Below are 22,893 nucleotides of genomic sequence, written 5' to 3'. Positions count from 1 at the left end.
ATCACCCACATCTATTTTTTGATTTGCAAGGGCCCATAGATACACATCTTGAGAATATCAAGGGTCTGCTGAATTATTTTCAAAACAATTCAGTCTAAGATTTACAATGTTCAGAGGTGACAGATTTTAAAGTTCAGCACTGGAATTCACACAAATTCCTTCCAATTCTAAAATTTTATAATTGGATCAGTAAAGAATAATATATGGACATATGTAATCAAACAGCTTTTTTTTTTTTACATAAAACTGCCATCAACATAAGAATTCAGAGTTCAGACGTAACTCAAGTTGTCAACAAAGACCTCAGTGACATGAGATTCTGATCATAAAAGATAAGAAGGATTAGAATAAGTGAAGAAGGTACTTAAGCCTGAGGAACAGCTTGGATAGATTCATTTTCTAAAGAATAAAAGCATACTGAGAATTTCATGAAGAGACTGGCTAGTCAGAGACAACATGGGCATTTGGGCTAAGTAGTAGAAAATAATTTTCTATAAGTAAAGTGAAGGCAAATTCAGATATTTAAACATGGTCCTATGGTGTTTCTCACCGGTTGTCTCCTCCTCCTCCCTACCTCACCAATCTCATTATACATGGTAGTGATATTCACATATATACATGGGTATATTCATGTTAGGGGCTACAATATACATAAAAGTGAGTGAAATAACCTGCAGGATAGCCAAATTCAAGCTCTGACTGTGCCTTCTTCTCACAATCAGAAAAGCGTATCAAAATGTTAAGTGACTGAGAGTACCGTGATACTGACAATCGTCAATCTCCTCTAATTTATAAAAACTAATGAACCATTGCAAAAATTTGGCTTTTGTTTGTGATATAAAGTGTTAGTCACTCAGTCATATCTGACTCTTTGTGACCCCATGGACGGTAACCCACAGGCTCCTCTGTCCATGGAATTCTCCAGGCAAGAATACTGGAGTGGGTTACCATTCCCTTCTCCAGGGGATCTTCCTGACACAGGAATCAGACCCAGGTCTCCTGCATTGCAGGCAGATTATTTACCATCTGAGCCATGAGGGAACCTCCATCTGTGATATAAACCATCCTTAAAAGATCATGATACCATTGTTTGGCAATACTTTACTGAAATCAACTGTAAGGGGAAGGAATGGGAGTTTTCAAGATATTTGATCAGAGTAATATCATGAAGCAGTGATCAGCATGATAGAGATTCTCAACCTAGAGGCTGGAGATTAGTGAGATTTCCTAGTATCACTGAAAGCAGTTCTCAAATCATTGAGCAAGTGTTGTCTGTGGATCAAATAAGTTATGTGTCCCCACATATATGTAGTAGATATTTTCAAAGTGATGTTAAATGGTACTACAATGAATAAAATGTAAAATTAGAATATTACTGAATTCAGAATAAGTGGATTTTTGTCACTGTTTTTCTCAATCTGTGCAATCTGGAGATGTGATTATTATGCAGAGGCACATGACATTTTTGAGGTTGCAGAAGCATGTTCCTAATGGGAACCACTGGCACAGTAAAAAGCTTATTGAATTGAGAATTCAGAGCCCTAGATTCTGGTCCTCACTTGGTCTCAAGCCAGCTGGGGAATAGAAATCTCAGACAAACCATTCAACACTTTAGGCCTTGATTTCTTTAGTTGTTAAATGATTGGTTTCTCTCAAATGAAACAACTTTTGATCATGCCATCAGATATAGTATCTATGGCTCTAGGTATATAAAATAAGTTAACTTCTCTGAAAATTAAATTTCTATGTCTATGGCATTGAAAAATAGTGACTGATAACATATTTTTTATAGAATAGTTTACTTACTCACTTATATGACTAAGTGATAAAAGAATCTGATTCAATAAACCACAAAAGATCATCCCTGAAAATAGATGAATGAAAGATCCCTGACTTGTTACTGTTTCACCTGTTAAAGTCACCCCATTGTAGTGACCTTAGGCCGCCACTGTCAGTGACAAAGATTGTCCATTTTAGCAATTCAGTCTCACAGTGCTTCAGTCCTTCAGTTCAGTCACTCAGTGGTGTCCAACTCTTTGCAACTCCATGGACTGCAGCACATCAGGCTTCCTTGTCCATCACCAACTCCTGGAGCTTACGCAAACTCATATCCATTGAGTCAGTGATGCTATCCAACCATTTAATGCTCTGTTATCCCCCTCTCCTCCTGCTTTCAATATTTGCCAGTATCCGGGTCTTTTCCAATGAGTCAGTCCTTCACATCAGGTGGCCAAAGTACTGGAGCTTCAGCTTCAGCATCTGTCCTTTCAATGAATATTCAGGACTGATTTCTTTTAGGATGGACTGGTTGGATCTCCTTGCAGTCCAAGGGACTCTCAAGAGTCTTCTCCAACACCACAGTTCAAAAGCATCAGTTCTTCAGTGCTCAGCTTTCTTTATGGCCCAACTCACATCCATACATGACTACTGGAAAAACCATAGCTTTTACTAGATGGACCTTTGTTGGCAAAGTAATGTCTCTGCTTTTTAGTATGCTGTCTAGGTTGGTCATAGCTTTTCTTCCAAGGAGCAAGCATCTTTTAATTTCATGGCTGCAGTCGCCATCTGTAGTGATTTTGGAGCCCAAGAAAATAAAGCTTGTCACTGTTTCCATTGTTTCCCCATCTATTTGCCATGAAATGATCGAACTGGATGCCATGATTTTAGTTTTTTGAATGTTGAGTTTTAAGCCAGATTTTTCACTCACCTCTTTCACTTTCATCAAGAGGCTCTTCAGTTCCTCTTTGCTTATTGCCAGGAGAAATATCACTAACTGCAGATATGCAGGTGACATCACCCTTATGGCAGAAAGCTTCGGTCCTTACATTCTTCTATTCCACTGTTACATCAAATTGAATGGGAACGTCATGCTGAAAATAGTGAATTGGCTCCACTTTTTGTTAGTCAATTGACCTTTCTGCCTAGCTATTTACTTCTGTTCGGGTCCTTATTTTCCACAAAAAGTGTACTTTATGAATTGAATGTATAGAAATTAATTTTTGGTAAGAATATCTATTGGCACATAACGGCCATGCCTTTGAGGTAGGACAAAAGAAGGAAAAACAATGCAGAATTTCCACCTTTAAATCTTTGTGTCGTAAAACATAGGTTAATATAGGCTGTAATTTTTTGATATATTCTAGCCTGGTAGGCTGCAGTCCATGGGGTCGCTGAGGGTCGGACACAACTGAGCGACTTTACTTTCACTTTTCACTTTCATGCATTGGAGAAGGAAATGGCAACCCACTCCAGTGTTCTTGCCTGGAGAATCCCAGGGACAGCGGAGCCTAGTGGGCTGCCGTCTGTGGGGTCACACAGAGTCAGACACGACTGAAGCGACTTAGCAGCAGCAGCAGCAGCATTGAATGGTAGTTCATATACAATGTCCTATAAGTCACAGGTATACAGTATAGTGATCACAGTTTTTAAAGGTAAGCCTGGTAGGCTGCAGTCCATGGGGTCGCAAAGAGTCAGACACGACTGAGCAACTGAACTGAACTGAAAGTTATACTTTACTATACTATAGTAAAGGTATAGTTCATTTATAGTAATTATAAAATATTATCTATATTCCCTGTTAGACAATATATACCTGTAGCTTATTTATTTTATACATAATAGTTTGTACCTTTAATCCCCTGTCCCATATTGCCTTGCCCCTCTTCCCTCTCCCCACTGGTAACCATTAATTTGTTCTCTATATCTGTGAGTCTCCTTCTTTTTTGTTGTATTCACTAGTTTGTTGTATTTTTTAGATTCCAAATATGTGGCATCATATAGTATATTCTTTTCTTTCTCTGACTCATTTCACTTTAGCATAAGACTCTCCAAGTCCAACTATGTTGTTGCAAATGGCAAATTTTCATTCTGCCTTATGCCTGAGTAATATTGCATTGTATACATATACCACATTTTTAGCCATTCCTGATTGATGGACACTTGGGTTGCATCCACGTCTTGGCAACCATAAAAAATGCAGCTGTGAAATTGGGATGAATCTACTACATTCCTGACTTCTACTTTCTTCTATAGGCTGTAATTTTAACAATAATAAAGGAAATAGACTTTACTCCAAACCAAAATATCCTGGGACAAAGGGAACATCAATTTTTGACTCAAGATGGCTGTTCTCTTGCTCTCTGTCCATCTCTTGCCTGACTAGTGGCTGCTTCACCTGTATCTTATGCACAGGACTGACCTCCTTACATGGGCTCCCCAGGTGGTGCTAGTGGTAAAGAATCCGTCTGCCCATGCAGAAGACATAAGAGATGCCGTTTCGATCCCCTGGGTCAGGAAGATCCCCTGGAGGAGGACATGGCAACCCATTCCAATATTCTTGCCTGGAGAATCCCATGGACAGTGAAGCAGGCCACCACCATCCACAGGGTCACCAAGAGTCAGTCCAAACTGAGTGCATGTGCGCACACACCCCCTCCTCCATACTCGCCTCAGGCCCCAGCTGGTGATTGTTCTCCTCAAAGGGGTGGTGAGGGGTGTGCCCTCTACTGGTTTCCCTGGTAACTGATGAGCCCACCTGAGGTCAATTCCCCTTCCTCTTGGAAGCAAGCCTACCAGCCACCATGTTCTGCCCAACCTGCGGTCACTGCACTCACTGGAGTGTCACTCCAGGACATTGCTTCAGACATGTAAGCTCCTCCAACCATTAAACCACTGATGTCTCTGTCACCGACTCTAGGTTCTTTCTTTGGTCTGGAAGCTGGGCACACACAGACCTGGGAGGCCTGCAGAGTACAGCCCAATGTTACCTTTCTCCTAACAAAAAAAATGAAGCATAGTTTTCTGTTGTGGACTGTGTAATTAACTTTACCTTAGAGTATAGAAATATAACTCCACTTTACTTAAAACCTCATTTTCAAGTACTATTTTCAAATGCAAAAATTTGGTGTAATTCTGTCTTTTATATAAAACACTGACATCATGGGAATAGTACCAGTGTTACTAGGTTTAAATATGATTTACTGATTCTTTTAAAGGAATAAACATTAGCCCTGATCTGATAAAATTTTCTGTTCTTAAGTAGCAGAAATAAGAGGTTCAGCTTCACAAATCTTTTTAAGTGAAAAAGTAAGCTATGCTCCTATTTCAGAAACCATGAACTATAGACTCACAGCTTTTCCAGGCTCTCTTTACACTCTTAATTTGAGACCCATTCATCCAAAGGATTAGGGCCATGAGATTTCGGGTCTGAAACGATAGGAAGTATGTGCATTGCTCCTAAGAGTAATCATGCTATTGCTTCAATAGTGTGATTTATAACCACTTAACAGTGTTTTTATTTATGATTACCTCTCCTTGAAAAGGAATTTGAGATGGCTTGGTGAGCATGATTTAAAGAAACAAACATCATAATCTTATTTTTGTGCCTGTAACAAGCAATTTTCCCTTTGTAAATGGTACTTGCTTTCTACCTTTGATTTTTGGTTCCTATTGTTTTGCTCATAGTTACTGCACTTTGTGGGCACTGTGTGCTCTTCTACAAGTTAAATGAAAACATGAATTGATTGTGATGGAGCTAGTTGAGCTACTTCAGTTAGCGTGTTTGCTATACCTGCAGTTTGTAAGGTGTTTACTGACCCAGAACTTTAAAAGCTAAGTTTAGCTCAGCACAATCAGATCAAACTAACACAAGATAGCAGTTACATTTCCAGTGTCATTATAGAGACAGAGTTCAAGACTTTAGTATTGGGATTTGTCAAACTCTTTGGTGTTTTAGTTATAGGATGTGTTCAGATTTCACTTACAAAGCTGCTATAACCAGCTTTGAAACTCAACTATAACCAGAGTATAAAAACCTTTTTATAAACCCTTAAGTAATAAATATGCCACCAAGTGGTTGCCTGCCTTTTGGTAAGTTTCCAGGACATTCAGCTGAATATTGAACTATACAACATGTGATGTCAATACATAATTATATAATATTACCCCAGAATTGAATGCCATGTTGCTTTTATGTATTAGAAAGGAACTCGTGTATTTAGGTGTCTCGGGGTCAAAGATGGTATCTTAGATTGGATTTCCTGGAAGCATGTTCTGAGACAAAAAGTTGCATTCATTAGGTTTAGTGGGAATGAGTATTGGTAAGGAAGTGAGGGCGGTGTTACTGGACAGAGCGGGAGAGGCTGATCCACAGAGCAGTGAATACTGCAGTCATGGGGTCGCAAAGAGTCGGACACGACTGAGCGACTGAACTGAACTGAAACCCAACTGACAGAGAGCTTGGAGCTGGATTCATCCTTCATAGTTGTCTAAAATTGAGGCAGGTGAGCTGGGCCTTAATATCCTTGTACAGACCAACAGCAAGCCTCAGGGAGGGATGTATTAGCAGTCATTATTAACAGAACCTGGTGTGTGGGTCCATCGCCTCCACGAGAAGTGCGATGGGGCCCCACAATATCCACCACAGAGAGGTATTGGCATATTCTTTACCCCACAAAGATTACAAAGAACGAGCTGTAATGACAGAAAAAGAAATTGGTTGTTTTTCACTGGGCCTACATGTGTCAGAACCACTGATATTTACAGGATGGTCTTTATTTTGGTATTCAAAGATCTCTTTTAAATCTCCTTAGCCCAGAAGGGAAAGGAAAAAGTCCACACTTCAGCTGGTCTATGGATTCCTTTTGTAAAAGTTGTAGTGAAAAACACATAAAATGTACTATCTTAACCATTTAAAGTATACAGTGTGTTCATTTTTTGCCATTGCACAACAGATCTATATAAATTTTTCATCGTGCAAACAGAAACTCTATAGCATATGATAGGATTTCATTAAAAAAAATTCTTTTTTACTGTGCTGGGTCTTCATTACTATGCACGGCCTTTCTCTAGTTGTGTGAATTTCTCATTGTGATGCTTTTTCTTGTTGTGGAGCACAGTGGGCTTCAGCAGTTGTGGCCGGTGGGCTCAGTATTGTGGCTCAGTAGTTGTGGCACACGGGCTTAGTTGCTCTGCGGCATGTGGAATCTTCCCTGACCAGGGGTCAAACCCATGTCCCCTGCATTGGTGGGCAGATTCCTATCCACTGTACCACTCGGAAGTCCAGGATTTCCTTCTTTTTAAGGATAAATAAAATTCCATTGTATACCTAGACCACATTTTCCCTATCCATTCATCTATCAATGGACATTTAGGTTTTTACCACCTCTTGACCTTTTTCAAAAATGCTGCAGTGAGCATCAGTGTCCAAATATCTCTTTAAGATCCTATTTTCCATTCTTTCGGCTATGCAACATATTCAGAAGTATGATTGCTGGGTCATATAGTAATTCTAGTTTCAACTTTTTAAAGAACCTCCATACTGTTTCCCACAGAGGCTGTACCATTTTACATTCCCAGCTACGTTGCACATGGGTTCCAATTTATCCACATCCTTACCAACACTTGTTCTTCTCGTTCTCTCTCTCTTCCTCCCTCGCCCACCTCCAACTTTGATTTGCATTTCCCTGATGATTAGTGATGTTGATACCTTTCCATGTGTTTATTGGCCATTCATGTATCTTCTCTCAAGAAATGTTTATTCACATCCTTTGAAGATTTTTTAAATTGGGTTTTTCATGAATCCCTCTTTCATCAGTCAACTCAGAGCCTTCCTTCTTAAAATATAGATTGCTTGGGAATTTCCATGTAACTTACTGGATTTTGATCCTGGAGAAGTATTTCAATTTATCCAAATCTTAGTTTCCTCTCCTGCAAATTGATAGCAATGTTGCTCTCCCTGCCCACACTCAAGTGTTATGGTGAGAAGTCAATGGAGAAAATGACTGAAGTGACACTTTCACGCTTTTATACTGTAAAGCTCTGTACGGATGTAAGGTATTATTATGAATTTAGGCCAAAAGAATTTACATGTTAAGACTACTTAATACTACTTCATTTATGTTGGAGCTAATGGTTCCTTTGCTTTGTTCTAGCTGATGAAACTCTAGATTGAGACTCTAATGAATCAATCTCTCTTTCCATCACCTTCCCTCTCTCTTATGCATCCCTTCAGGATTCCGCTTCATTCTAATCTGGATAACAACAGCAGCAAATGTTGGTTGAGGCCACTGTGTATCAGACATCACACTGGGTTGGTGATGAAGAAAAAGATAAATTTGATCTTTTAAGTAGCTTATCTCAAGCGTGAGGCTTGTGAGGGAGGGCCTGGCACATGTTTAACAACTTGAAAAACTCACTGCTAGTTATTTTGCTTCTGAGGGTAAAAACATAGCTTACCCAAGCAAATATGAGACTCATTTGGACTGAATTATGTGGAGAACACTGCTTACCTGGTTTTGTTCATGTTTTACTACAGAATCTTATCTTTAATATTCAGGTAGGGGCAATTCTGTTGAAAACAAACAGCAGATTGGATCCTTTAAGAATTTTTCAAGGTGCTAAAATTTTTGCTAGAACAGCAGTGAATTTGCTATTATGAGAACTATGCAATGTTCTCTAGCTGCTATGCTGTGGCTAGTCGCTCAATTGTGTCTGACTCTTTACAACCCCATGGACTGTACCCCACCAGGCTTCTCTGTCCATGGGGATCCTCCAGGCAAAAATACTGGAGTGGGTTGCCATGCCCTGCTCCAAGAGATCTTCCCAACCCAGGTCTCCTGCACTGCAGGCAGAGGGAAGCCCAAGAATACTGGAATCGAACTGGGGTCTCCTGCATTGCAGCCAGGCTCTTTACCAGCTGAGCTACCCAGGGAAACCCTGTTTTCTAGCTGGTTATACCCAAATGAATGTATGCGTTTTATTCTGATGTCAGTTTTAGAATTGATGATCATTCTTCATCAATAGCATGGTCTTTTTTATGGTCTGATCTGACTTTTCTTCCCTTGTTTTCTGCACTGGTCTGCCTGCTTCATGGCTATCATTATTACATTCTCTACTCTTTTCATTTACATAGTTTTAAGTGTACTAACAATGAATTTTTACTAAAGGCTTGGCTTTTCAAATATCCTATAAACTATTGACTGCCTGAATTATAGGCATCATAGAATGATTATGTGTATCTTCAGTTCTCTGTTTTTCACACTTTAACTAGAAGACTCTTTCTTAACTATGTTCTCTTTGTTGGATCAGCATTTGTTTTATTTCTATAGCAATGGGAGGACCATTTTAAACTTGTTTTGGATGCAAGTCTTTAATTGGTAAAAATGGAGGTTGTATCATTTATTGTTCTATAACGAGTGACTCCTATATGTAGTGGCTTAAAATAAGAATCATTTATTTAGCTCATCATTTGGGGGTCTGCTTTGGATTGGGTGTGTCTAGGTGATTCCTTTGTTAGTCTCAGCTAGACTCACTCATGTATTAATGGTCAACTGGTAGTCAGTGGCCTCACTCCTGTGTTTGGTGCTTGATTATTGGATGAGACAATGGATGTGACTGAGCCACTTGCCCATCATCACTCAGTAGGCCAGTGAAGTTTGCATAGTGGTGAAAGGTTTCCACGCATAGCCCAATGGCCAAGAATTTCTCAAACCTTTGCTTGTGTCGTGTTTAATAATATCCCATCCATATTCAATGAATGGAGAAATATACTACAGCTCTTGATGGGAGCATCTGGAATATCTCATGACGAGGGTATAGATGCAGGAAGAGAAAGAATTTGTGGCCATTTACTCTCTACCAGAGAAGCTTTCACTTTTATCATCATGACATTGCCTGTGTCATATTATTTACTGTTCCCTCATAGCCTTAGCTTCAAGGATTTACTGTTTCTTCAGTGTCTGCCCAGTATCCTGTGGCTAAGAGAAGTGCTGAATTTCACTTAACCTATACTTCTAAGGTATAGGAGACCATAAACTTAGATGGACTTAAAGCAGGGGTCCCCAGCCTCCAGGATCTAATGCCTGATGATCTGAGGTGGAGCTGGGGTAATAATAATAATAATAGAAATAACAGGCACAATAAATAGAATGTGTTTGAATCATCCCCAAACCATCCCCCTACCGTAGTCTGTGGAAGAGTTGTCTTCCACAAAAATGCTCCCTGGTGCCCAAAAGATTGGTGACCACTGGTTACCAATGTGATGTCCAATGTGATGTAAAAGATGTCCATGTCCACTACGAATGTTAGGCAAGTATATAAACCACGTGTGCACACACACACACACACACACACACACACGAGGAGAGAGATTGAGGAAGAGAAATTTAAAACCCTTTGAGTTAGTGATATTGAACCAGAAGCAATCTGCCTCCCCACCCGCTCTCCCCCTGCCCCCTGCCCCGGCCGTTTTCAGAACATTTGATAATGTCTGAAAACATTTCTGGTTATCAAAACTGGGAAGGTACTCTGGCCAAGGATACTGATAAACATCCCACAAAGCACAGGTGAGCCCCCCACACCAAAGACTTATCCATGCCAGATATCAACAGTGCTAAGGTTGAGAAACACTGCTTTTTATTGACTGCATGTGTGAAGAATTCATATGAGTTAGGAACCCATATATGAATAAGAATTCATGTATACAAGTTAAAAGATTCAAGCGAAAAAAGGTTATTCTGTCTTCAAATTAGTGTAGAAAGGATCCTTGTTTGGGTGAAGTCAGGTTGGAGATGGTCCTCAAGAATAATATTCAACTTGTGGGAGAAACCAGATTTACCTGACTTTTTTTTTTTTTTTTTTTTGCCCACCACTCTGTGCAGCTTGTGGGATCTTAGCCCCCCAACCAGGTATACGGCCTGGGCCCTCATTAGTGAGAATGCAGAGTTCTAAGCACTGGACCACCAGCGAATTCCCTCACTTGATTTTTATAATCCATATTTTTGTGAGTAGTTCAAGGTGATCTTCTCTCCCTAATTAGAATGAACATTAGATGATTTTGTGGATACCATAGGCTATAAACTACAGCTCTTGGAGTCAAAAGTATTTGAGTAATTAATAATATTATATTTTGAGTGGGACATGTATAAAAAATATCTGATGATCATATCAGTCTTAGAAATAGGTATAGTGGTTAAGTACACTGTCTTGGCATTGTCATTTGTTAATGTGAAATCCTCAGCAAGGTATCTTACCTTTTAGTAAAACGGAAATAATGCCAACCTGAAAATCATTTGGTAAACATTAAACAGGGCTTATCAATAACCTTGCCTGGCATGTAGAAAACCCTGAGTAAATGCTTGTGGTGAGATTGTAGGTGGTGATCTCTTTTCCAAGTGGCAGAAAATATTTCTTCCTTGGATTATATGCTTAGTAGAAGAAAAGAATCAATTAAAAAGTGATAAAGTAGCATTGCTAAGCTTTAAATGTCTATGAGTCTTACTGTCAACTAATTTGTTTCTTAAGTCCAGAAACATAGTTGGTTATCATGAATCCTTAAGTTCCATTTCCCCAGGACTTTCCATGTATAATATAAGCTCCTACTGTGCTAAAATGTAAATAATTGATGATAGTTGAATCATATATATTATGTCCTCTTTAGAATGATGAGAAATAATATAGACAAAAATACATGTTTATGGATTCACAGTGTTTGTTTCTAATTTTTCACTTGTACTTGTAGACTACACATATTTAGAGAGAAGTGAGGTTCTTTTAGAGTCTATGCATGATTTCTAACTTTGGTACCATGCACTTTCTCATATGGGTTTTATTAAACTACACGCCATCCTTCTAAATACTCAAAAAGAAAACTTTCCCTGTGTTGCTTGCATGGAGAACAGTTGTTTCATCTATTGGTGATATGGATAATAGCTAAAACAGTCTTTCCTATAGCTAGTGTTAGATAATAATTCAATTTAACCACATATACAAAATGGTACTTTTTAGATATCTGTGTTAGTGTGAGTCCAATAATTTATCATTTTAGTCAGTGACTGATTTTTCAAATATCAAAGGAAAGAAAACCAAAAATTACCCACATTCATACAACAAAGCTAGAAATAGAATATGTGTTCCTTGTTGTCTTATCAACCAAAGGAGACTCGTGAATTACAGAAAAACCATGTGTGACTACTTCAAAGAAAGTATTCCAAACACATTGTGTATGTGTTTTTAAAAGATTTAGTAGTTCCTCTAAAGCTCTAAGTAAAGCTGTTAGCCTGACTAATCGTGTACCCTCGAAACCAATTAAAATTTTAGACTACAGAAATGTTCTTCAAACACTTTTGAAAAAATGAGAGTTTCCTCCTAAAGCCAACACCTTTTAATTAACAAAATACTCAGAGCAAAGCTGTGGTTTGCAATAGTATATTACACTTACTGTTACTCATGCTACTATTCCAGTCTGCCAAATTTGATTCCTTTCAGCAATTTTGAGCTTGACTTTTTGTGTGCCAACTATGGAAAGGAAAGAGTTTTTAGTAGAGTTATTTTCATTTTCTAATGAATGCATATGAAACACATTATGCTACAATTAGTAGTCAAACGACGCAGGGTCTGTGTGTGTGCGCATGCACTTCTCTGTTCATATATACATATATATGATGTGTCAGTGTGTTTATCTTTTTCACCTATCTACTTGGCTTAGGTATACACATTGTAATACATGCCGTTCTGACGTGAACTGATTAACCAAGGACACTAGCGCCTGTTGCTGGAGCGATGGTTAATAGTGTGACACCATAAAGACTCTTCCCCATGCTAGAAGAGATACTTTCTCCTTCAGACTTGAGAAGGATGACCTTGGTTTTAAAGAAGCAGAGATTTGAAGCAACCATTACTAGAGCCAACTTCTTGTGACCCTGGGCGGGGGCCTGAGGCAAGGGGCGGACATCTCAACAAGCATATCAAACTGCGGGGGCATTAAACAGGAAGAAAAGGATCCCCACTGGCCGGAGGGGAAGCCATTTTTGGTGCTTCTGAAGGAGGAGAACCTGGAAACCCATCCTAGAACTTTGTGCTTAAGATTCTGTGTATTCATTTACATATCCTAACTGCTTCCCTAATTAGGGTTATGGGTTGAGAGAACTCTCAACAAGCCTTTGCATCTTTTAAATTATACAGTTAAAAGAAGACTCCCCTGTAATGAGTAAATACCCCTCCCTGACCCTTGGCATCAAGATTCTGTTGCTCAGTCTGGGCAAAACCACTTAAACTACCTCTTGGCCACCTAATAAGGTGATTTGCTTATGTTTTTAGTAAAATGACATAGAAAAGGAACAACCTCATTTTTTTTTCTCTTTGGATAAAAATAAAGGCATCTGAAAATGCAGTGTGAGTTGGTATATGATATATATAATAAAATAAGACCTCAAAATTTTTCCTTTGAAGCATCTTGCTTAATAAAAAAAAATAAATGAAGTATATGCACATACATGAATCTAGAGGCAAGTCTTTTTGTGTTTAATTGCTCAGTCATGTCTGACTCTTTGCAACCCCAGGGACTGTAGCCTGTCTGTGGGATTCTCCAGACAAGAATACTGGAGTGGGTAGCCATTCCCTTCTCCAAGGATCTTGCCAACCCAGGAATTGAACCCAGGTCTCCTGCATTGCAGGCAGACTCGTTACTGTCTGAGTCACCGGGGAAGCCCCTAAGTCTTTTTAGGAAGAATGAAATATTTTCCAAGTAGTGTTATAGATAGAATTGGCCCTAAAAATGTGTGTGATAGATGAAAATTTGCCTCTTTCTAGTTTTTTATAGCACTTTTTTGTCTATTCTTGGAGACCCAAAGTTTCTGGAGTTTAGAATCCAGCTCTGAAGTACTATCAGCTATGCTGTAGCCATCGTAAAATCCCCAAACCTAATAATGGTGCAAGATTTTGTTCTTCCTAGTGATTATTGCATTTTAGTAACAAAATGTTAAAGATTCAATGTGTTTAAGACCCAAAAGACTAGTATAACTCAATGCCTCAGAGAGATATTTATTTATTTATTTAGATGTTTAGTTATAAACTTACCCTGGTAACCCCCCAAAAAGACAGAAATCTAGAGTTGGGATTTGAGAAGGAATTGAGACTTTTGTCTGGGGAAGGGAGAGGAGTTTTTTTTAAAGTATATAGAGCATATGGAAGGGCAAAAAAGTGTGAGATGGTCTGTTCTAATTGGAGAATGCCACATAGAGACTGAGGTGACCAAGAATATGGGAAGAATGGAGGGAGATGAGGCTAGAGTCGGAAGTCTGGTTCAGAGAGCACAGGACCTGGAAATTCATGCTAATTTAGAAGGTGAGCAGCCAATAAACACTGGTTGAGCAGCAGAAGGGGAAAACACACACAGTGTATCTACTGTCAGAGCAGTACTAGGAGGATCGGTCTCATTCATGTATTCAGAGGTCATCACCTGCTAGAGTCTATAGACATAGACACCTGCTAGAGTCTATGACGCCCTTCTCCTGCCCTCAATCTTTCCCAGCATCAAGGTCTTTTCCAGTGTGTTAACTCTTCACATCAGGTGGCCAGAATATTGGAGCTTCAGCATCAGTCCTTCCAATGAATATTCAGGGTTGATTTTCTTTAGGATTGACTGGTTCGATCTCCTTGCTGTCCAAGGGACTCTCAAGAGTCTTCTCTAGCACCACAGTTCCAAAGCATCAGTTCCTTGGCACTCAGCCTTCTTTATGGTCCAACTCTCACATCCATACATAACTACTGGAAAAACCACAGCTTTGACTATGGCCTGCCCGATGAGTCCGTAAATCAGATCTTTTGCCCATAGTGGTGGCATAGATGGTTGCATTGCTCTGCCTCTCAACTCTCCTCTGAATCTTTTTCAGCTGTCTTTGTACTTGGTGATACTTTTTTCCCCATTGGAGAATTTTGTGATATTACCTTCTCAATGTTAATTGTACTTTTTAGTCATCTTAAAACATTATTTTTCGATCTCTGGTCCTAGCCTTTCTTTCCAGTAGACTTACCCACTCCAAAAAAAAATGTGCTTTCTAGAAAACAGTTGAGGTCTGATGATTCTCTGCCTTCTTATTCTTGGCTATATAGAAATTTAAGATGACGTGATCATTTCCACTTCATTAAGCTACTTCTTTGTTGGTCAGAAACAAGTCTAGAGAAAAAAAAATCTCATTCCTACTCTCTTTTGACAGTGAATTTTTCAAGTCAGTTTAAAAAAAAAAAAGCATCTGACATCTCCCAGAACCTTGAAATCCTCCCCAAAATACTGTGCATTGCCAGAATATCTATTGTTTTATATTTTAAGAACAATCTGTCCATATTTCCTAGTCAGCTAGGCATTCCACAGTTAGCTCCTACGCTGATATTTTATTTTAGCTCTCTTTTCATCCTCACCCATGTGTTCTCTCCAGGAATTCGGCTCTTCTCTTGGAATCCCTTTTAAGATTTTTAGAACCTATTGGCTCTCATGCTTTCTCCTACTCGACTATGAAGTCACAGGATGCTATTTCTGCTTCAGATTATGTTTCATTCTTTCTAGAAAAAACCTTAGAGTAGTGAGATAGCTTTGGGAAACTATTTCTTCTCCATCTTCTCAGTATCATTGTCTTTTCAGTCATTACTTCTTGGTGTTATTTTTTTTTAAGTCTTTATTGAATTTTCTACAATATTGCCTCTGGTTCTGTGTCCTGGCATTTTGGCCATGAGACATTCTGGATCCTAGATCCCCAGCCAGGGATCAAACCCACACCCCCTGTACTAGAAAGCAAAATCTTAACTACCAAACCTCCAGGGAAATCCCAATCTTGGCATTAGTTTTTTTTTTTTAATATAAATTTATTTATTTTAATTGGAGGTTAATTGCTTTACAATATTGTATTGGTTTTGCCATACATCAACACTATCTGTCAGGTCACTTTTTTTTTTCTTTCTGCCTTGTTCAAGATTTCTTCTTCCACCTGTAGGATCCTCTCTTGTTCTCCCCAAGAATCTTGAGAGATAGGAGACATGCCTCCATTCCTTTCATCATCTTCTCTAACAAAAAGACAACCTTAAAAAAGCAGAAAGTGATATAACCATGAAAAGTCATTTATGGTCACGTCAGAATGGAATGCCATATGGCACATTTTCTTCATGCTTCTAGAATAATTGCCTTATTGTCCATACCACCAAGATTTCCCATTGAGATGCTGTGTTTTGCAGCTTTACTTCAAAACTTTCCTTCTGAACTACACAGGCCACTTTTTCTTCACTACCAGTCTCCGGGGTGTATCAGGCTCCAGAAGCCATTGCCTGTGAACTTAGTGTGACACTCCATATCTTTCATCACTCACCTGCGATAATCAAGCTGTTTGTTGATATTTAGTATCAGTTCACACCAGCAAATTCAGCCCTTCAGTACATTTAGGGCTATCCCAGGCCTTTGGCTGTGTTTTTCCCCAAATATTTTATATATTTCAATCCCTTATCTCTAACTTCTCACCATATTTGTTTATCATTTTGCTTCTTATTTATCATATATATACCTAACACAATTACCTACTAGTGTCAGGAACTATGCTAATATTTTTCCTTTTATCTTCCTGGTATTGTGCTATGTGCATTTCTTGTATTAGTCATTGAATCTACACAGTTGCCCCTATGACATTAACCCTATCATTATCCTTACTTGCTGAAGAGAAAACCTGAAATTTAGAGAAGTTGGGTAACTTAACCAAGGTCACAGAGTTCCTAAGACAGAAAGAGATATTCTCTCCCAGGGGGGTTTTACTCTGGAACTTCAGATCCTAACTATTACTATATGCTACCTTACACTACAGTGTTCACCACTATTCATATTAATTTAATATTTCTTATAACTTTGAAACCATGTTTCATTATCCAAATGGAAAAACATTACTAGTTCTCATTTTTCAAAAATAACTAGCTTAGATTTTCTTCCCTGCTAGCCTCTTTATTACCAGTCTGAAAGCAAAGGAAAAAAAATATATATATATAAGCCGCTCCCAATATAAAATACAGAGCAAAGACAAGAACATTTCATTGGCTTTGATTTCTCTAGAGTCCACCGCTAAAGTAATTTACTTCCTATTCAGGGAAATCGTAAGTTTGAAATAAGATCTTATCCAATCTTTACTTTTCTTCCCCCTCTTGATTAAAAAAAAAAAATAGGTAAAACTTATTCACCTGGCACGGTCTGAATACTTTCTATTTTTCTTTACCAGTTCCACAACCTGTATAATTGTCATTGAGAAGGACTTTCTAAATTAAATTAATTGCTCAGCCATGAGGATAATCAAAAGCATTTGAAAGACTGTTAAATGTTTATTAATGAAAAGTTGGGATCTTGAATTTTTCTATCATGCAGTACTGTCTAAAGTGTTCATATGGTTAGGAGAAAAGCACACGATGTCATAAATAATACTTCGGTTGAAATTGTTGCCCTTACATCAGTTTTATTTTTATTGAAATTGTCTTCCTATCTTGTGTTTCTAATATATTTTTTTCTCTTTTTAAAAAAAAATTTAGCTCCTAGTCAGACTGTTGCTCTGGTGACACAACCTGTGGTTGCCAAGGAAACCGCTGTCTCCAAACTAGAAATGCCATCTTCCTTGCTGTTGGAGGTCCCTGCACTGGCAGATTTCAACCGGGCTTGGACAGAACTTACCGACTGGCTGTCTCTGCTTGATCGAGTTCTGAAAGCACAGAGGGTGATGGTGGGTGATCTTGAAGACATCAACGAGATGATCATCAAGCAGAAGGTATGGGGGAAAACAGATCACAGTTGGCAGAGGTTTGTCTTGAAAGTGAAGACTTTCCACAAGTCACTTAATTCTCCAAGACCATTTGCTACCAGTTTTTATATAGCTTTTTTTCATCAGCCAACACACTCCTCTGTTTACTCTGTTCAGTCCAAATATGATCAAGGAAACAAATTAATGCAGTTGTCTAAAACAGCCATAAACTGCACAGAAATACTGGGAGTAAAAAAGCATAACCCCTAAAGTATAATTGGCTTAATGAAATTCACTAAACAACTAGTATTTTAAAAATCTATTTTATGTCAAATAAATACCTCATTTGAGCTATTTACATTTAAACTGTTTGTTTTGGTACTCTGCAGCCAAAATATATTCCAGAATCAAATATAATAATCCAGTCTTCTGAGTTGTCCATGCCAATTTTCCTCCTCCAGTGATAAGGATAATTGAAAATAAGCTACAAACAAGAAAAGTAACAAAACATAATGCATTTTTAAATAACATAGATCTTTATATTCATATTTACTTTTAAAGCTATGCTCAAACATGTTTTTAATGCAAAGATTGCATTTCTCAGCCTCATTGCAATCCACTCTGCAAAATTATGACATCAATGAGAGACATAAGAATACACTGAAATAAATATGGTTTACCTAGCTAGAAAAAATATACTACTATGTCTTTTATATTTCTGAATGAATAAGAAAAGTAGTTTTGAAAGGTTTATATGCTATAGCTTTTCACTTGTAAATGATTTTTCAAGTCTTTATTCTGAAGAAGTAATAAATTGTACTGAAGTTGTTTAACTGTGACAGAGCTACTTTTTGAAAAAACAGGGAGTAGGGGCAGACAGATTTCTTTTTAAAATGAACTTCAGCAATTCAGTAAGAATGCAAATTATTTACTAGTAAGCAACCTGAAGTTAAAGTATCTTCATCTTAGACTCAGAAGACCTGAATTCAGTGGTCTTTTCTTTGTCATTTGCAAGTGGCATGATTGTGGTCAAACTATTCTCTGGATCTTGTTTCCTCTTCTGAGAGCAAGGCTCAAAGAATTCACATTCACATACATCATATAGTGTTGGTTATGTTTTAATATAAAGATATGTAAATATATATATGCTGTTGCTGCTACTGCTGCTAAGTCGCTTCAGTCGTGTCTGACTCTGCACGACCCCATAGATGGCAGTCCACCAGGCTCCCCCCTCCCTGGGATTCTCCAGGCAAGAACACTGGAGTGGGTTGCCATTTCCTTCTCCAATGCATGAAAGTGAAAAGTCATAGTGAAGTCGCTCAGTCATGTCTGACTCTTAGCCACCCCATGGACTGCAGCCTACCAGGCTCCTCCGTCCATGGGATTTTCCAGGCAAGAGTACTGGAGTGGGGTGCCATTGCCTTCTCTGAAATATATATATAGTTATCTATATATTTGTATAAATGTATAGTTGGTTTTATTACTGCTTTATGACAAGTATCATTAGCCAAATTTTTCCCAAAAAGCAAATGAAACTCATAGATATCACACTCCTAATAAGTAGCAGAACAAAGATTCGAATCCACGTCTGTCTGGTTTCTAAGCCTGTGTTCTTACAATGTATACTGCCTGCCAGTATTAACTGTAAATGTAGCTGCCATTTGGTGATACATGTGCATTTGTATATATAGTCTGTGTCAAATGCAATGCTAAGCATTTTACAGTAGCAATGTGCTGCTATATACAGCAAGCTTCCCTGGTAGCTCAGTGGTAAAGAGTCTACATGCCAATGCAGGACACTTGAATTCAGTCCCTGAGTTGGGAAGATCCCCTGGAGAAGGAAATGCAATCCACTCCAGTATTCTTACCTGGAGAACCCCATGGACAGAGGAGCCTGATGGGCTAGAGTCCATGGAGTTGCGAAGAGTCGGACATTACTGAGTGGCTGAGCACACACACACATCACATACGGAAACAAGAGGCACATTCTTTCACAGCATCATATTGAGTTATACCAGTACTTCTGGAACTATCCCTAACCAGAGGAGGCAGTGTGTTATAATGTTTAAGACAAGGGCTTTGAAATTAGCTTGCCTGGGTTTAAAGCTTGGCTTCTCTACTACAGCTGTGTGACCTTGGGTGAGTTATTCAGCCTCTCTGAGCCTGAGGTCATCTGTCTATACAATGTAGATAATGACACTATCTTCCTTATAGGAGATCATGAGGATGCAATTGGGTTGTACATGGAAATGCTTCCCACCTTGCCTTGATCACTGAAACTATTCAACTAATGTTAGTGATTAATATTAGATTCTAAGCAAGCTATATAAATCTGCCTGTTCATGGCCTTTGTGCTATATGTCTATAATAATATTACATGAAAATAAGAGCTCATTTCCACACCTGGACCCCATTGTGCTCATGACATTACAGCCTCCTATAAAAGCCAGTAGATACTAGAGTGGGGAAGGCAGTATACACTCTCTTGTGAAATGTTTGATGCCTCTTCAAAGTGATGGTCTTTAAATTACAGGTCCAAAAGTAATTCAGAGAAGTTCAAGTGCCATGTCTGGGGTCACGGAAAGCCAGTACAGTTGTCAATCCAATGGGGGATTGCTTCTGAAATCCGCCATGGATAACAAAATCTGCAGATGCTCAAGTCCTATAATTGGCAGATAGGGAGGGTCAACTCTGCTAATTAAAAAAAAACAAAAACAAAAACATGTAATTGGACCTGCACACTTCAAACCTGTGTTGTTCAAGGGTCAATTGTATTTAAATTTGTTCACATATACACATACACACACACCCCTATAATCTCTCTTCTCTTGCTAAATAGTAGGGATGGTTTTCCTGCTTCTTCCCCTTATATTGAAAAAAAAAAAATTATAAAGATCTTGCCAATTCTTGCCTTGTATAGCTTCAGTCACTACATGATCAGTAAAATGACTCTAAATAAACATTAAACAAATTGTGTCGGGGGGGATAAGAAAAAAAGAGGAGTTTGGGGAAGTATTTATTATGATATCAGAAAATAAGTATCTCCTATATATGGAGTTTTAAATAAATTCTAACTTTACTGTTTGAGGTATAAGACATGAGGCAGTATCCCACAAGTGCTTTATAAACTGTAAAAACGCTATCTGCCTATTTATTCATATATTCTTATAGTAAGTTTATATTGAGCTACTACTTACTGCCTGGGAAATACAGAGTTGGATAAGATGGGGGGGGAAAGCATTGACAGCACTCTGTTAGAAATAAATTTTAGCACATATTTAGCATTAATGATGTCCCAGCCACTTTTCTATGTACTTTGTGTGTCTGTGTGTAGACTTAGTCACTCGGTCATGTCTGGCTCTTTGCAACCTCATGGACTGTAGCCCGCCAGGCTCCTCTGTCCATGGGGTTTCTCCAGGCAAGAGTACTGGCGTGGGTGGCCATGCCCTCCTCCAGGGAATCTTCCCAACCCAGGGATCAAACCCAGGTCTCCCAGATTGCAGGCAGATTCTTTACCATCTGACCCACCAGGGAAGCCGTTGTGTGTACTACTTAATGTTTACAACAGTACTGTGAGACTTACATTAAAGCACAGTGAGGCTAAGTAACTTACCCAGGAGACTTCCCTAGTGGTCCAGTGGTTAAGAATCTGCCTAGCAGCGCAGGGGACGCAGATTCAATTCCTGGTTGGGAACTAAGGTCCCGCGTGCTGTGGAGCAACTGAACCTGTGTGCCGCAACTGGACAATCCATGTGCAACAACAAAAGATCCCTGCATGACAGACCTAACACCTGATGCAGTCAAATAAATAAATATTTTAAGAGGTAACTTGCCCATGGACACATAGTAAAAAGACAACAGTGAGATTTGAACTCAAGCAGTCTGGTCCCAGAATCCTCACCTTAATCACCAGTTTTCTGCTTCCCTGGATATCCTTGGGTGATGCTCCAGGGACTGAGTTCATGGCAGGGACATCTAACTAAGCCATGGAGGAGGATGGATGTCAGGAAAAGCTTCTTGAAGAAGATAAAACCCAAGCCAAGCATTTAGGAACAAGTTGGAATTAACCAGGTAGATTAAATGACAGAGGCCAAGTGCTTTTCACTGAGGTAAGCAGTGCAGTATGTTATAGAAAGTGTGATTGCATCTGGCTGGAACTAAGGGGATGAGGAGGGAATTGATGTTGCATAGAAAAGGGTAGAGCTAAAATATGGGGACTACAGAGGGTTTTTTTTTTGTAATTGACATGTAGTATTACAGTAGTTTCAGGTGTACAATGTAGTGATTGGATATTTTTATCCATTACAGATTTATACAATTTAATTCATTAATCTGCTATAAAATAAGCCATCCTACACAACTATTACACTATCGACTAAGGAGTTCTGATTATGGCCCACAGGTGGTGGCAACCCTTAAGGAATTTTAAACAAAGAAGTATTGATAAAAGCATCAAGTGTAGTTTAGTTGCATATTATTGATAGGTTTCTTTCCATGCAAGCAACAGAAATATCCTCTGATTAAATCAAGCAGAAAGTAAACTTGCTCTAATTAGCATGAAGGCAGTACGGAAAGATGTGGCTTCCCTGGTGGCTCAGTGGTAAAGAACCCACCTGCCAGTGTAGGAGACGTGGGTTCAGTCTCTGGGTCAGGAAGATCCCCTGGAGAGGGAAATGGCAACCCACTCCAATATTCTTGCCTGGGAAATCGCATGGACAGGAGCCTGGCGGATTACAGTCCATGGGGTTGCAAAAGAGTTGGACATGACTTAGCAACTGAACAAAAACAATGGAAGAAGACCCAGAAAAAGAAAAGGGATCTAAGTGTGCCTGGGCATTTAGTTAGCAGGCTCTACTTGAGTCTCCTTGTGACCCTCTTTTTCTCTTTATTCTGTGTAGCTGTTCAAAATTTAAAGTTCTAGGAGTCCAGCTGACCTTGCTTAGGTCACACCCCCACCGCTTAGCTAAAAGAGAGCAGAGAACATTGATTTAAACCCCTCTCCTTCCAAAGCTCCTTACACTGGAGGAGAGATCATTTACCCCCACCCCTACCCCAGTCTAAGCAATATGTTTATTTCAACTTTGCAGTATAGAGACCTGAAATAAAACTATTTATGCCCCAGTACTATAAATACAATTTTGACACCTTCACATTCAGTAATTGGTTCTCCAAAAAACATAGATTGCTTTCTGGATAATGTGAATGAAATGTGATAAATAAGTTTCATTTTTTTACAGAGATTAGAGTTGGGGGATTGTAATTGTAGCTGCAGAGCATCAGAAATTAGAAAAGATGATGTAACAAAACATCTTGTGACTCTGGGAGAACTTAATTTTTATTTTATTAACTTCAGATCAAA

At 38.8% G+C, this 22,893-nt stretch overlaps 1 protein-coding gene across 7 annotated transcripts in view; it reads left to right on the top strand.

Annotated features, from left to right (window-relative positions):
• The window catches only part of DMD (dystrophin), a 2,687,035-nt gene that overhangs the window by 1,967,703 nt on the left and 696,439 nt on the right, over window positions 1-22,893 (top strand). For all 7 annotated transcript variants that reach the window (XM_070291485.1, XM_070291489.1, XM_070291490.1 and 4 more), the window contains exon 51: window positions 17,329-17,561. In XM_070291485.1, coding sequence (XP_070147586.1) covers window positions 17,329-17,561 — 233 coding nt within the window. The remainder of the gene's footprint in view (window positions 1-17,328; window positions 17,562-22,893) is intronic.

This window comes from Ovis canadensis, chromosome X (genome assembly GCF_042477335.2).
Source record: "Ovis canadensis isolate MfBH-ARS-UI-01 breed Bighorn chromosome X, ARS-UI_OviCan_v2, whole genome shotgun sequence".
Taxonomy (NCBI): domain Eukaryota; kingdom Metazoa; phylum Chordata; class Mammalia; order Artiodactyla; family Bovidae; genus Ovis; species Ovis canadensis.
Note: the sequence above shows the minus strand (reverse complement) of the source record. Positions and strands in the feature narration are given on the sequence as shown.